The following is a 15,110-nucleotide window of genomic DNA, read 5'->3' as shown; positions in this document are numbered from 1 at the left end:
CTTTGAAACGTGTGGGCACTAACATTCACACTACGGGGCAGTTTAGTTTATTTGCTTGAAATCTCCTCTACTGCCACATGGTGTGTGTTGTCAGTTTCTGGAGTGTCTTCACGTGATTTTTATGGATTAATACCTTTTGTTGAGTTATTGCGCTAAATGACATCATGAACAGTTATCTTTGGTCATTTAGCAATCATTCATTCAGACATGCTGTGTTCCATTAAAAGTTGTACTTGTGCAGGTGATCTTGTAGCCATACTCTAAAGTAATAATGATCGAATTACACTTGGTTTTATCGTATTAGAGCGCGGTTTTAATGTATGTAGAGCATATAAGAAAATTTGCTATTGATTGATAACTTCACAAAATATACGAATATTTTGAATTTAGAAATAATATTCAAAAATAATTTTGAATGCGCCGATATTTTTAGCTGTAACTGTAATTAAATCTGTAGTTCATTTAATAAGTTAATCCGTTGTAGGCTTGGAACATATAAGTTATTATAATATAGAAAAAAATTGTGTTACAAAAGTTTTAATACTACAATATTAAGATTATCTTTAAATGACGCGATTGATGAGGAATTTATGAAGGGGTCCGGAAGACGTCTAAAAGGTTCATAATATCTTATGTTCATGTTAAATTCATTTTAATTGATATTACTTATTAATATCTAAACAGCATCGCTGTGCAGATATCAATATATAAGTTTAAAGAAACTTCAGGAATTTAGTTTAAAAATTATTAATATATTTTTTTTGTTAAAATATAATATAATGTATATATATATACTTATCATATATTATTATATATAATTATTTTATTTTTAATATATTTTATATAAAATTATTCTTTCTAATTTGAAAATATATATATATATATAAAAATGCGTGGTTATCATTAACGTTAATTGGGGAGAAAGAGGCAGTTTAGGACATGGTAATTTAGGACAATCCGAAAATTTAAAAAAATACAAACTTATCAACCAAATTAAATATTAATATTGAATAAAATATTAGTCGAAATACTTTTGCTCTTAATCGTCAGAGAATTTTTTTCAGGAGTTAGCTGATTAGATGGCAATTAGCTTTTTTACAAACGCTTTGATTTTTAATTAATTTTTTTTTGAATTTTTAAAATTTTTAACGTAAGGAACTAACTTACTGAGAACTATCTTTCTGAGGAACTAACTTGCCCAAAGAATTTATTTTTTACATTTCATCAATTACAAGGTATTAAATTTTCACAAAAATTTTGCGGAGTATATTCTGAAATCAGGGTTAAGGCAGCATGGGACAATTTTCATGGAGCACATTTGCACGTACTGCGGGTCTTTTAACAATCTTAAAAACAAATTAAATTTTTAAAAATTGTAAATTAAGTAATGTTTACAAATGATGTGCAACTGTAAAAAGCAGTATGAAAGATAAACGAAGAAAAATTATAAATTGCAATAAGGTATGTTTTTAATAAAACAATAAAACTAAGAGAAGCTGCAGATGCATTTAAGTTCAATGTATATTGTCTTAGTGGTCGTACATCCCATCGTCAGGAGAGGAGGGGGTCTTCAAATAGCGTGCGAACACGTATGAGTGAGGGGAGGGGGCAGAGGGTTAAATATAAAAGTACGTGCGCATTAATTTAAAAAAAATTCCTTGAACATGTCTTTATTTCTAATTTATCACAATTAACAAGTAGAGTAAAATGGCGGAAAACTGAACAGCAGGGAAAACTGAACACTTATGAAAATATTTTTAATTTTGATTAAATTCGGTATTAAACAAAAATATTTAAAAATTATTTTAGTTCCATATTATGGAGAATTTTTGTTTTATAATACAGAATTAAAATGGTTAGAACTAATAAAAAATTAAAAAGTGATAACTATCCCCCAAGTATTCTATTTTCACATTTATTATTAAGTTCATAACACTCAAATTTGGTTGAATGTTCTGAACTTTGTTTTTTTAATTGGGTTAAAAGAAAACTTTTGTTCATATTTATCTCATTTTTTTTAAAGTTAAAATCCATTTTTTTTATAGTTAAAAATTTTGTTTTTATGAGATTGATAAGGGATTGAATAGTGTTTTTATTTTAGCTTGTTTAAATATAATATACAATGAAGTTATTTAATGGTTAGAGATATTTATAAAAATAATTCTGCTTTTATTTATAAATACTGCTTAATAAAAAAATTAAAATTTAAAAAGTATTTCTTGTCTTTTTAATATGTTTCTTAAACTGCCCCAATGAGTAGCTTCGTTTTTAAGGTGCTTTACCAGTAAATAAAGTTTATATTTTTCAAATTTTTCAAATTTTCAGTTTAGATTGTTTTAAGATAATTAATTATCCCTGAATTCATTTCTGAAATCTGTTTTTCAGAAAAATAAACACAAAAGGTTTTTCTTTTAAGATTTAAACGAGGTGGTTAAAACAATTTTCCATAGTAACGGCCCCTATCAACACACTTTTCTTTCTTGTTTTTGGCTTATTTTTGTATACTTTTGCATACTTTTCAAAAAATTGAATTTTAGTATGATGGTTAAGTCTGTTCTATTCCGTAGATTAAAAAAAAAAAAAAACTACATGTACTTTCAGTGTTATATAAGAGATGAACAAATGAAAAAACTTTATATTTATGTTTACTTATGAAGTTGTTTATGGATTTTAGTTATTTTATTATTTAAATATAGCTAATATAAAAAGTAATGGGAAATAAAAAAAATCATTTAAGAAAAGTGAAGAGGACATTCGCTGAGAACAAGTTCCAAAAAGCAAGTAAAACTGAAATAGTAACAACAACTTTACTAAAAAAATCATGTAGTGCTAAAAAGCTTAGCAAATTTAAATTGAATGAAAAACAGTGTTCAGATGATTTTAATTTAATTATGTATTTTCCTATTCTCAAAGAAATATTAATGCAAGTTGGTAGATGCCCAGATTGTCAAAATGGAGTAACCATACAAAATGATGATTCAAAGATAATGGGATTTTCACACAGTTTGAAAATCAAATGCACATCATGTTCATATGAATGGTGCACTTTTACAAGTAATACTGCGGACAAAAGCACACAAAGTAAAGGCAGGAGTGCATTTGATATTAACTTAAGAATGATTATTGCTTTTCGTAAGATTGGTCAAGGGCACGAACCTATGAGTCGTTTCGCTTATATTACAAATATGAGTTTCATGAATGTAAATGCTTTTCAACATAATCATAAATTGATTCAAGCTGCTTATGATTCTGCTGCTAAAGATTGTATGAAGTTTGCTGCAAATGAAATTAAAGCAAATGCTGTTAAAAAATCCACTACCGGTGTTCCATTAATCCAGGTTTCTCTTGATGGTACTTGGCAGAAACGAGGACATTCTTCTCTTAATGGTGTAGTTACTGCTATAAGTAGCGGTCGATGTTTTGATGCAGATGTATTAAGCAAGAGGGTGTCAAATTTGGTTCAACAGAAAACAACATTCTAAATATGAAAACTGGAAAACAAATCACAAATGTTCTTTAAACCACACAAACTTGTCAGGGGCAATGGAAAAGATTGGTGTATTTAATATCTTTCAACGCTCATTGGAATTGTATGGACTTATATATAAGTACTATCTTGGAGATGGGGACTCCTCTTCTTTTAATTATGTAGTAGCAAGTGATCCTTACGCTGAGAATGATATCAAACCAGAAAAGTTAGAGTGCATTGGACACTTTCAGAAAAGAATTGAAACCCATCTCCGTAATCGTCGTAAAGAGAAACATGGAGGGCTAAAGTTAACTGGAAAAAATAATCTGACAGAAAGGGCAGTGAATATCATCCAGAACTATTTTGGAATGGCTATTCGCCAAACTGCTAAAAGTTGCAAATTAAATGATACACAAAAGATATACCAAATGAAAAAGAACATTAGAGCGGTTCTTTTTCACTGTACCAATTTCAACAGTCAATCACAACGCCATGTTTTATGTCCTGTAGGACCTGAAAGTTGGTGTAAGTGGAAAAAATCAGAAGATGACCAGGGAAATGACAATTATAAACCAAAAGTTAATCTATCTATATATGGTTCATGATATTATATTAAGTGATTTCAATGATTTAAGTGATGACCAATTATTGAAAAAGTGTGTTCATGGAGAAACACAAAATTGCAATGAAGGGATCAATAATGCATTTTGGTATAAGTGTCTCAAAAAGGTGTTTGTGAAGAAAGCTACCCTTGAAATTGGAGTGAATTCAGCAATATTGAGTTTTAATGAAGGAACATCTGGTCTTAAACGCGTTTTTGAGTATATAAATATACCACACAGTGGTAAGACTGTAACCGGTTCATTGAAAAAGGACAAGCGTCGTGTTAGTAATATGGAGAGAAAAGAAAAAACTTTTTTTAAAAAAGAAGAATTCAATTAAGGGGATTATCTAAAGGCTGGTTTGATAAAGAACAAGAACTTGAAGCTAAAAAATCGTATGCTTCTGGAAGTTTTTAGACTGTTTTTTATCTTTATATTTTTAGAATGCTGTTTTCTCAATATGTCATTTTTTGCTATTTACCTTAAAGTGGAACAAGATATTTCCAGATCGGTTTAAGATATGGAACTGAAATTTTTAGCATTTGCAGTTATAACTTAGATCTGGAGACTGAACTAAAATCAAGACATAAGGTGCTCTCTTTACAGTGTTATTATTCATTGTTCATGATTTTTTCATGTAGACCCCCTGAAAAGTGGTATAAGTTATAGCAAATTTTAATAATTGGCCTTTCTACTTGTGCAATAAACTTCATTTTAGTTTAGGAACTAGATAATATAAGCAAGATTGTTTGTGCAAAATTTCGAAAACAAAAGATAATTTATTTTTGAGTTTTCTTGTTTCATCCTTGTGTACAGTTTAATGACTTTTTCGGCTAAAATTTGATGTTTTTTATAAAAAATTTCAGAAATTCAAATTTTTTTTCATAACTAGTAACTAAATTTCGCTATTGGAACTATTTTATTTAACATTCTCAAAAAAAAAAATTCAATTTGACAAAAAAAATTTATTTCCTGGTAAACCACCTTAAGAAAAAAAAAGCAACTATAACTTATTTGCTTATTAGCTATAATACATTTAAAACAATTAATAACTAAATTATCCTTTTCAGCAAAAATTTCAATTTTTTTCAAACAGGAGAAAAGCTATAGTATTTTTTCAGAAAACGTCCTAATGCGCCCCCTGCTCCCTTTCTTCTACTTGATTTTACTAAATAATTCGCTTATAAAATATACTTTAATAATAACATATTATTAAACTTTAAGTATATTTTATAAGTAATCTATTTAGTAAAATCATGTATACTTACATTTTGTTTTCAGGGGCGGTCCAAACCCCCTCCGTTCTTTTTCTCTCTTTAAAAAGTTTCATTTAGTTGCTCGTTGGCAATTACGTTGTCTTGACTTGTCTGAACGCCAACGCGTAGCGATTTGCCTTACCGGTACAAGGTAGCATGCCTTTCAAAACATCCTTTTAAAATGGACGTTTTTTTAACGTCCTTTTAAAAAACGTCCTTTTAAAATGGACGCATTTAAAATGTTACGGTTGTTTCGACGGTTTGAACATTTAGCCCCGAGAGTTACCTTTATTTATACAGAACTAATAAAACATCGTGCATAAATAGATAAATTTTTTGATTTTGCTGCAAAAAGTTTAAAAAAGCCTGTTTCTTATTGCGGAGTTTCTCCATATTCTGAAATTAACTTTTATAATATAATGCAATTTTTGTTTTTTATATTTAGCGAGAAAAGCTTCCCAGTCCAATTCTTATTCTTCAACTACTGCAACAGAAGCTCAAGTTGTAGAAAACTCCCCACCATCAGCTCCACACTTCTAAATCTTCCAGGTCAACTATCGAAAACTCTCTATAGTCAGCTACAGTCAAATCACCCACTGAATTGGAAATAGTAAGAGACCATACTACCATATCACCACAGCAAGTCTGAGTAAAACTGAATAACTATCTTCAAAATCACTTTTTTCCTGCCTCGTAATATAATTATATAAGACAAACAGCTAGAAAAGTTTGTAAAGTCAAACTGATTTTTTTTAGCATTCATGACTAAAAAAATACAGATGGTTGGTGTACTAACTCATTTTAAGTTAAAGATTGTGTAACTGCTATGTGCTTTTACCACTATTAGATGACAGACTTACTCCAAGAGCTTTTGAAGCAACTGCATTTCAAAACCGTGTAAAAACATGTGTCCAAGACTAAATGGTCAGTTAAGCTGCCATAAAGACCCCATGCAAAAGAACAACATGCTCAGTTAAGCTACCATAAAGACGCCATACAAAGAGCTGCAATTATTATGGAAAATGCAGATAATCCAGCAAAATTTATATCATATGTTAATTCCCAGAAAAACAAAGAAATCTACAAAAAAAAACTTCAAATGTTGAAATCCATAGTTAAACGCGTTGATCTTTGTAACAAACAAAAAAAATTTCCTCAGAGGAAATAAAGATAATAGTGATAATAGTGCGAGCAGCCAGAGTAACAAATGCAATTTTTAGCCATTTTATACCTTGTTAGTCAACTTGATAATGACCTCAAAGATTATTTACAAAATGCCGGTAAAAATGCCACTGGTACTTCTAAAACTGTATAGAATGAGATCATTACTTTTGCTACAGAGTACATTAGGGGAAAACTTTTTTAAACATCGAAGAATAATCAAAAAGTTTTTTATTCAATCATTGCGGGTGACTGGACCAACAAATTTTCTAATCAAGAAGTCTTTGCAATATGTATAGAGTACGTTGAATTTTGTGATAGACATCCAACTATAAGGATACATTTCTTGAACTTTGCTCACCTTGATCGTACTAAATATGAGGTATTCATCTTTTGTTATTGAAATAAAATGGGCTAAATGTAGAAAATAAGGAGACAAGCCTACGATGGTCCCACTGCAATGTCATCTAGTAATGTTGGTGTACAAAGCGTTGCACGGTCGAGTTTTTGCATAACACTTTATCTTCCTTACAGCAGCCACGAGTTTAATCTAAACTTAATCAGACTGTAAAATTGCAAACATTTGCAATGTGATAGATGTTCTGAACAAAGTGTATCGGTTTTTGACACCTCTCCAAAACAAAAAAGTTCTTTGAAAAAGTGCTATCAGTCGATGCACGTGGCTCAAGCGAAACAAGATGGGTTGAACATCATACCTGCTATTAAATATGTACAAGTACACTGTTGTAACATTTGAGGCAATTGCTAACCCAAGTTTCTATCCGAAATACTATTAAAAGTGACTTTAAAGGATGGTTTGATAAGACAATTGATGCAGAGGTAACTATTTCCAGGCTTACTAGCACATAAAACAATAGATTCAACATTCCAAGTTCCATTTCAGAATAATATTACACTATTAAATAAGAATTATTTACTACCAGCTAAACGTTGCCATTTCATTTGTATATCATTTGTTAGAGCAAATGATGTCGAGACTTACCCTAGAAAACCGAGGCAGGGATATTTTGTTTAGCCGGGCAAATACACGTTTTTGGTCTGAGGATTGACAGACACTTTCGGCTCTTCAGTTCCAGTTAAAGAATTCGTTTTTTAGGAAAGATCTTCAGCTCAACCAGATTCAATGATTGAAGCCTTAAGTAAAGCAGACACAGATCAGTACCCCAATGTCTTATGTCTGCTTCGAATTGCCTTCACATTGCCCAAAGGAAGTGCAGAGGCTGAACGCTCATTCAACGCCCATTAAGGACTCAAGTCTTACCTGAGAAGCACTATAAGTGACAATTGAATGACAGGGCTAGCAAAGATGAATATCCATCATAGTTTGAATATTGACATTGATTGAATTTTCAACAGTACATTACTAGATATAACAGAAGAATGTTTAAAGATTGTATTATCAAACAAGCTACTCAGGAGTAGGTGTAAAGTTTTATTAACATCTCTTTTTATTAGCAAAGGCTGCGGTAAACTACCCATAATGTTATCTAGTAGCATTATGAATAACAATGGAGTAAGGAACATTGTCTTATTATTTCAATAATAGCTAATGGAACAAAATTACAGATTAAAGCAACCTATGATAGATGCAATATTTACGAAATAACTAAAAAAATAATAATTATTATTAAACAAACCACAATTTTAATACACAAGTTAACAAGCAAAACACTGGGGCCTAATTTTGGTTTTTTTTAATTTAAATTATTGGTTTTTGTTATTTGATTAATAACCTCTCAGTAGTATTATTAGATACAAATCGAGGCTAGGCGATAAGACAAATTGTGTCTTCTTTATGCTCTGGCTATCTGTATTTATAATGAAAAATTAGTTGTATTTTTATATTTATACAGCAAAACGTGAAAGCAATTAAAATATATAAAAAGATGTAACATTGTTAAAAATTGTAAATAATTCTTCTACGGAAAGTAGAGACCTCTTCCCGAACCATCCCATTAGAGACCCATCCTTTCCACAATACTGTACCCGCCCCTGGTTTTGAATAAGGCACACGCACATTTTCAAATATATGATTTCAAAAAATAGAAAAAGTTAATTTCTCTAAAATTAGTTCCAAGAGTCCGAAAATACAAAGATTTTAATTTGAACAATTATTGTGAATTAAAAAAAAATGCACTTAATTATTATGATACAGTCGACTCTCGATATCTCGAACACTAAGGGGACCGGAAAAAAAGTTCGAGATATCGAGAGTTCGAGATATCAAGAAAAGGGTTGAAAATAAATAAAATATCCCGACTTTCATTAAAACAAGTTATTTTTCTGACAAAAATCATTAACAACAAAAACTACAACTTTTGGAAAAAATCTGTTATCTGATATTGCTTTAAATTATCCATCTTTTCCATCTTCATTAAATCCTCAAGTTTTAGTGCTAGGGATTGTATTTCATTTCCGTATTTTGAGCTGTATAGCGAAGCATTTTGAATTGTTTCAAAAGCAATTTCTAATTGAATATCAGATGGGCGTGGCGGGGCTTCGACGTCAATAGCTTCGTCAACGCTATCTTCAACTTCATTATCGTCGTTTTCAAAATTAGGGTCTAAAATCTGAGCAATGATTTCAGCATCAGTAGCTAGTGAACCGGTGGTTACTACATCGCAATCTAAACCAATGTAAGATTCCGCTGAGAGATCTTCTTGGACGGCACGAGGATCTAACTCTGGCAAACGGTTAAGTTCTTCTGTCAAAAATTTAATAAAATGATCATCATCAGCTTCTTCAATACTCTTGTTTGTTTTGCTGATACCAGCTTTTTTAAAGCAGTTGATGACAGTCTCCTTCGACACAGCATTCTACGAAGAAACAAGATCTTTCATTGCTTGAAGTATAGAAATTTTTGGCATGGGTTCGTTATTATCGACAGCCTTGATACACAAACGCACAATTTTGTGACGATAATGAGCTTTAAGACTTCGTATTACGCCTTGATCCATGGGCTGAAGGACAGATGTGGTGTTAGGGGGGAAAAATATTAGGTTGATGTTACTTAGCCCTTCAATGTGTGGGTGGGCAGAACAGTTATCCACCAGGAGTGCTACTTTCCTGTATTGAGCACGAAAAAATGAGTCAAGTTTCATTACCCATTCTGTAAAAAGGTCATCCAACTTTTTAGCTGATTTTTATATGTGCAAGGAAGTTGTTTAATGTGCTTAAAACACCGTGGATTTTTAGATTTTCCAATAACAAACATAGGTAATCTTTCTCCCGTTGCACTCCCTGCTGCTATGCCTGTTAGTCTGAGTTTACTATTTTTTCCCCCAAAACATTTTTCTCGTGATAAATGGTATGTTTTGTTTGGTAGGCACTGGTAAAATAGTCCAAACTCATCGGCATTGAAAATGTTTTTAAGCTTGTAATTCAAAAGCAATGTTGGAAGTGTAGTTTCATTCCACGAAGCAGTCATATTATTCGTCACGGCGGCACTTTCGCCTGAGATTATTTTAAAGCTGATGCCGTTCCTAAAAATAGGAACAGAATAATTGAATTTTAATTACACGTTTAAAAAACTAAATAAATTAAATATAAACAGATACATGTTGTTTGTTTATACTAAAATTGAACAAGATCTGACAAAATTTAACTGACCTTTTTTTCCAATTATGAAACCAACAATCAGATGCTTTAAAATCCAACTCTCCTAATGCTTCTGCCAATTTTAGTGCCTTTTCTTTTAGTATGGTACCATCAATTGGTACTTGTTGACTTCTTTTTGCAACGAACCACGTGTATATGGCCTTGTCTACATTTTTGAAATTACCACTACGAAGTTTCTTCCGTTTAGATTTTGTGCCATTTTTTTCCAGCGAGGTTAATAACTTGGTTTTATTTTTAATCCAGGTTGATAATGTGTTCTTTGGGACTCCATACTTTTTGGCAACCTCTTTGTTAGACATCCCAGTCTCTAGGTCTTTTAATGCCTTGCATTTTTCTATTATAGATTAGTTCGTGAGTTTTCGTTTAACGAGCGGCATGTTGCTGCGTTTGAAAAAAAAAAACTTTTCAGAAATTCGATTCTTAAAAAAAATCGAATTTAAAAATCGAATTAAAATTTTTTTTTTTTCGAAAATTGGAATTTAAAAAAATTAAATTATTAAAAACATTTTTGAAAAAAAAAATGTTGAAAAGTTCGAGATAACGAGAGAAAATTGCCCTGTGGACCGAAAATATTGTTCGAGATACCAAAAAGTTCGAGATAATAAGGTTTGAGATATCGAGAGGATTTTAGCCTAAACTAGTACGTTATGTCCATGGGACCGCTAAAAAAGTTCGAGATACTCAAAAGTTCGAGATATCAAGTATTCGAGATATCGAGAGTCGACTGTATATAAAAATATTAATGGTGAATATAATGTTCTAAATATCAAATACTGATATTATGCAATACTTTCTTCATTGCACTGAGAAAAAGTACCTAGCATAATACCTGTATAATATCATATAGAACCTGTAAATATTTATTACGCACATGATCAAGTTTATGAGAACGTCAATTTTCCAAAAATATGAAGTTACACTATATTGCCATGCTATGCAAACAATTAATTTTATTAATTTTAACAATTAACTTTATTACATATTTTTTCGCGTTTATTATATATTATGTATTTTAATGCATATTTTAGACGCATTAAATACACTTTAAAGTGCAATAATTATAAAATGCATTCTCGTTTGATTTTTTGTTGTTGTTTAATTTAACTCCATAAAAAATTTAACTTTGCGAGCTCCAATATATTAAAAAGAACTTTAAACAATGCAATTTTATTACATAATTGCAAGTTATAGATTGTTGTAGTTGTTAAAGTTGTACATTGTAGCTAACTTCAACATCAAGGAAGTATCTATTTAGAAGCTACATTTCGTAGCTACTAACATAGTTGTTTTAAAACTATGTTAGTAGCTACGAAAGTTGATAATCAACTAAAAACGATTCATTTGTAATTCTAGTTGATCTATCTATTATTGGTATTATCCCATTTCAAATATATCTTTCATTGGTATTATTTAATTTTAAACAAACTGTTATAAAATTGTCTTACTGTTTGATTTTTGCTATACTCAAAACAATCCAGGTTGAAGTCACCTTATATATATATATATATATATATATATATATATATATATATATATATATATATATATATATATATATATATATATATATATATATATATATATTGTTACAGATTATTTTATAAAAACTGTTGTTTCTGTTAATTTTTTTTCCATAAAATCAGATTATCAAATAAATAAGGAAGTAGGGTGACAATATAAAAGCGAATTTACATGGTAACTTTAGAAGTTATACAAGATTCAATTTATAAACGTTTAAACGATCATTTTAATTCTTTAAAATTATTTTAGGTTCAGTCCCAAAGCTACTCTAGTATACTAACATCTGCAAATTTTTAACTTTTTATGTTGATTGATCTTTATGATATTTTGGGTCGCATAAAAGGATTTTAAAAAAAGTAAAAAAAAGGAACACAAATAATATAAAATCTCAACAAAATACAAACCAAATTAAAGTAAAGTATCACATAATTCACAAAATTTACATATTCTATTTTCCAAGTCAATAAAACAAAACAATAAATCATTCGGTTGTACCCGTTAAAATAACGCAGAAAAACAATTCAGGTTAAGGATTTTTTTAAGCGTTGAAACGAAACTAGATTAAACATAAAAAAAACTTCCCTTATAAAATAATCTAAATATAGTTAATAAATCAGAATCAAAAATGTTCTTGAGTAAAAAGCAAATTACATACTTGGCCTTGGTGGGATCTTTCTCATTAATTGCCATGTGCTGTTCATATCTCTAAAATAATATCCATTGAAATTGTTATCAGTCAATATATTGCGTATTCATATTAATTATTGTTGACAACTTAATTTTATATTTTAAATTTCAGAAAGAAATAGCACAAAATATATATTATAATATAGCTAACAGTTAAATTAGAAATAAATAATAGAACTTAATTTAATAATAATAGCAGTAGATAGTCTAGTAGCTACAACTTAAAAAATTTAAAACCACAGCATAAAATGCAGCGAAAAAATTTATTAAATAAGAAATACAAGTATGGAATTAATTTTTTTATTTAGGGATTCGCAAAACATGCGAATAAAAAGTATTTATTTTACATGGTCATAACTTTCGAGCACTAAAAAAAAATTGGATAAAATTAAAAAAATGTAGATAAATTTGGTATAAGATTTTGAAATTAAATATTTTATTAAATCAATGCTCTCACGTTTGGAAAGAGGAGGCAAGCTCGTTAAAGATTATGGTAATTGTAGTCGAGCAAAGCTACAATTACCATAACCTTTTGAAAATGTCTGATTAGATTTCTGAAAACTTTCTGACCTAAGCATGAACATACTTAAGTTTGATTAAAAAAAAAATGCTTTTTAAAGTCTATTTAATGTTCGAAAAATTCTTTTGCAAACCAAATACTGCTGGGCATGTCACAAAGATGTGAAGTTGTGCTAGAGTTACACCCTCTACGGGGTTCTTGTACACCTAAAATGGTTTTGCACGTTTAACCTCAAAATGTGACCTAAAAATTGCCGTCGTCATATGCAGAAAATTAGGCACTAGAAATAGTTTACGTAATAAAAAGTTTGAAAATAACGTTTTCTCAATTTAATTGCTCTCTATGAAATAGACTTTCAAAGCGTGAAATATTAATATACATTGGCGCTGCCCATCTGAAATCAATTTGGGCCATGTTCCAGGCTCATCAAGAATTTTCTCAGTGTTTTTGATTACATTAGAATCAGAAGTATTATCTGCATTTGATTCTTTTTCTACCACACCATCGTTAGACTTATCTATTGCGTCTTCTCCATCGAAAGCATCCTAGATCTATGCGTATCCTGTTTATCTGATTTTTTACATATTGAATTTATTTCCAAATGATCTTCACAGCTCTGACATCAATGCTACAGTTATGGTCTCTGCAATTCTTAATTTTACCATAAGAAGAATCTTCGTTTCCATATCGGAAAAATTTGGTCATTGATTGACTACCAAGCGATTCTTTTGACCTTATCTCAGTTTTAAGTTTTTCTTTTTTGAGCTCCAGATTTATATTTGTAATTTGAGTTTGACATGGTGTTTAAATAAAATGACAATCTAAAAAAATAATTGTCCTTTCGAGACATCATTTAAATTCTGAACAACAAATGTATCTTTTAAGGAAGTAAAAGTTTAGTTTTGGAACATCAGAATCATAATATTTTCAAATGATGTATATGTCTGAACTCAAATAATTTCAGAATAAATTATTTTTCTTTTTTAGTTTATTGATTTGATAACAAAGTTCAACTTATGTAAATGATTAACCTGAAAGATTATGGACCAAATTATGCTAACCAATCTATTAACGAAGAAAAAACTGTTATATGAGAAAAATGAAGGAATTAGTTTACACAACGGTCCGCATAATAATTTTAAAGTCATTGCTCTATTGAGTGCAAATACGTTTAGCTATTGTTAACGTTAAGGACTAAAATTTTATATTTCATAACGAGGATGAGTTTAGCTTCAGGAACTGCTCAAATAAATCAGCTTAAAAAAACGCCAATATATATGAAATAAGTAAAAAAAAAGTTTACCTGAACTGTTGAAATGTCTGTTTGTTTTTTACTTTTTTATTTTAGCAATGTTTTTGGTTTAAAAGTTTTTCTTTTCTTTTTACATTTAAGTTTTATTCAAAACAATGATATTTACTCGAATTTACTATTTTTGCGATTACTACCACCGGGCCCTCTTTACCTCCGGGTCCCAGTGCTACAGTACCGCCATCCCCCCTTTGTAGGGGCTATGGTAGAGATACGTCGCTGAAAGGACGTCTGTGAGAGGTCTAACGGATGCTCTCAAGGAAAATTCTTCGAAGCTTATTCCTAGAGTAATAATAAGGTATTCTATCAAAGACCTTAAACAAAGTTTTTTGTAAAAACATAATACAATAATAGATTTGTCACAGTCGTAAAAGAATATGAACTGCATCAAGCAGACAGAGATAACAGAAAAAGAACTACAGCAATATGCACTAGAATTGATATAATTACAACAAAGGATACAAATTAACAACTCAACTCGGAATCAATTAAGCAAGTATGGTGTATAACAAAATTTAGTGGTGAATCATGGTTACTAGATTGTAAATATAGACCTCATGACATTATTGACATTATACTCAAACATTCGAATCAATTGCAGTAGCCAAACAGATCATGTTAACCACAAACTGCTCTTCTATGCTAGTATATAGAGACTTTAATGTAAGTCATACATAATGTGAGCCTATTTTAAATAGGTGGTAGAATTGCAGCCATTGAACACATGACAAATAAATGCTCTTGAAATTTGAGGTTCCAATCATTTTTAAAGAATAATGACTTAATACAGCTAGTAACATTTCTAGCATATCGCCTGAGCCACCGTCTTGACTTCAAAATAAATAGCTGTCTTACCTTCAAAATAAATGTTTGAAGGTAAGACAGCTAACAATAATTTTGACTTGCTTTCTGACATTAAAAAAAATCTATTACAAAACAAATACCA

The 15,110-nt window shown here is 30.0% G+C and overlaps 2 protein-coding genes across 2 annotated transcripts in view; both read right to left on the bottom strand.

Moving 5' to 3' along the window:
- Positions 1 to 8,818: 8,818 nt before the first annotated feature.
- LOC136080305 (tigger transposable element-derived protein 4-like) lies at positions 8,819 to 10,426 on the bottom strand. Its single transcript, XM_065796925.1, has 3 exons — positions 10,119 to 10,426; positions 9,718 to 9,991; positions 8,819 to 9,325 (listed from the first exon to the last, which is right to left on the bottom strand). The coding sequence occupies exons 1-3, from the start codon at positions 10,424 to 10,426 to the stop codon at positions 8,819 to 8,821; spliced, it is 1,089 nt and encodes a 362-aa protein (XP_065652997.1).
- A 1,630-nt stretch (positions 10,427 to 12,056) lies between these two features.
- LOC136080743 (nidogen-1-like) overlaps positions 12,057 to 15,110 on the bottom strand; it is a 95,645-nt gene continuing 92,591 nt past the window's right edge. The window contains exons 14-15 of the mRNA XM_065797787.1: positions 12,304 to 12,353; positions 12,057 to 12,204 (exon numbers count right to left, since the gene is read on the bottom strand). Coding sequence (XP_065653859.1) covers positions 12,346 to 12,353 — 8 coding nt within the window. The 3' untranslated portion in view covers positions 12,057 to 12,204; positions 12,304 to 12,345. The remainder of the gene's footprint in view (positions 12,205 to 12,303; positions 12,354 to 15,110) is intronic.

Source organism: Hydra vulgaris, chromosome 05, assembly GCF_038396675.1.
Source record: "Hydra vulgaris chromosome 05, alternate assembly HydraT2T_AEP".
Lineage (NCBI taxonomy): Eukaryota > Metazoa > Cnidaria > Hydrozoa > Anthoathecata > Hydridae > Hydra > Hydra vulgaris.
This window is presented reverse-complemented; position numbering and strand designations above follow the sequence as displayed.

What these genes read in the sequence shown, in the direction of transcription:
- LOC136080305 (XM_065796925.1), bottom strand. Translation starts at nt 10,426, where the DNA reads ATGTCTAACAAAGAGGTTGCCAAAAAGTATGGAGTCCCAAAGAACACA. An exon ending in TTTCATAATTGGAAAAAAAG is followed by an intron (nt 9,992 to 10,118) that starts GTCAGTTAAATT and finishes TCCTATTTTTAG; the next exon opens with GAACGGCATCAGCTTTAAAA. An exon ending in GAGAAAGATTACCTATGTTT is followed by an intron (nt 9,326 to 9,717) that starts GTTATTGGAAAA and finishes GTTTCTTCGTAG; the next exon opens with AATGCTGTGTCGAAGGAGAC.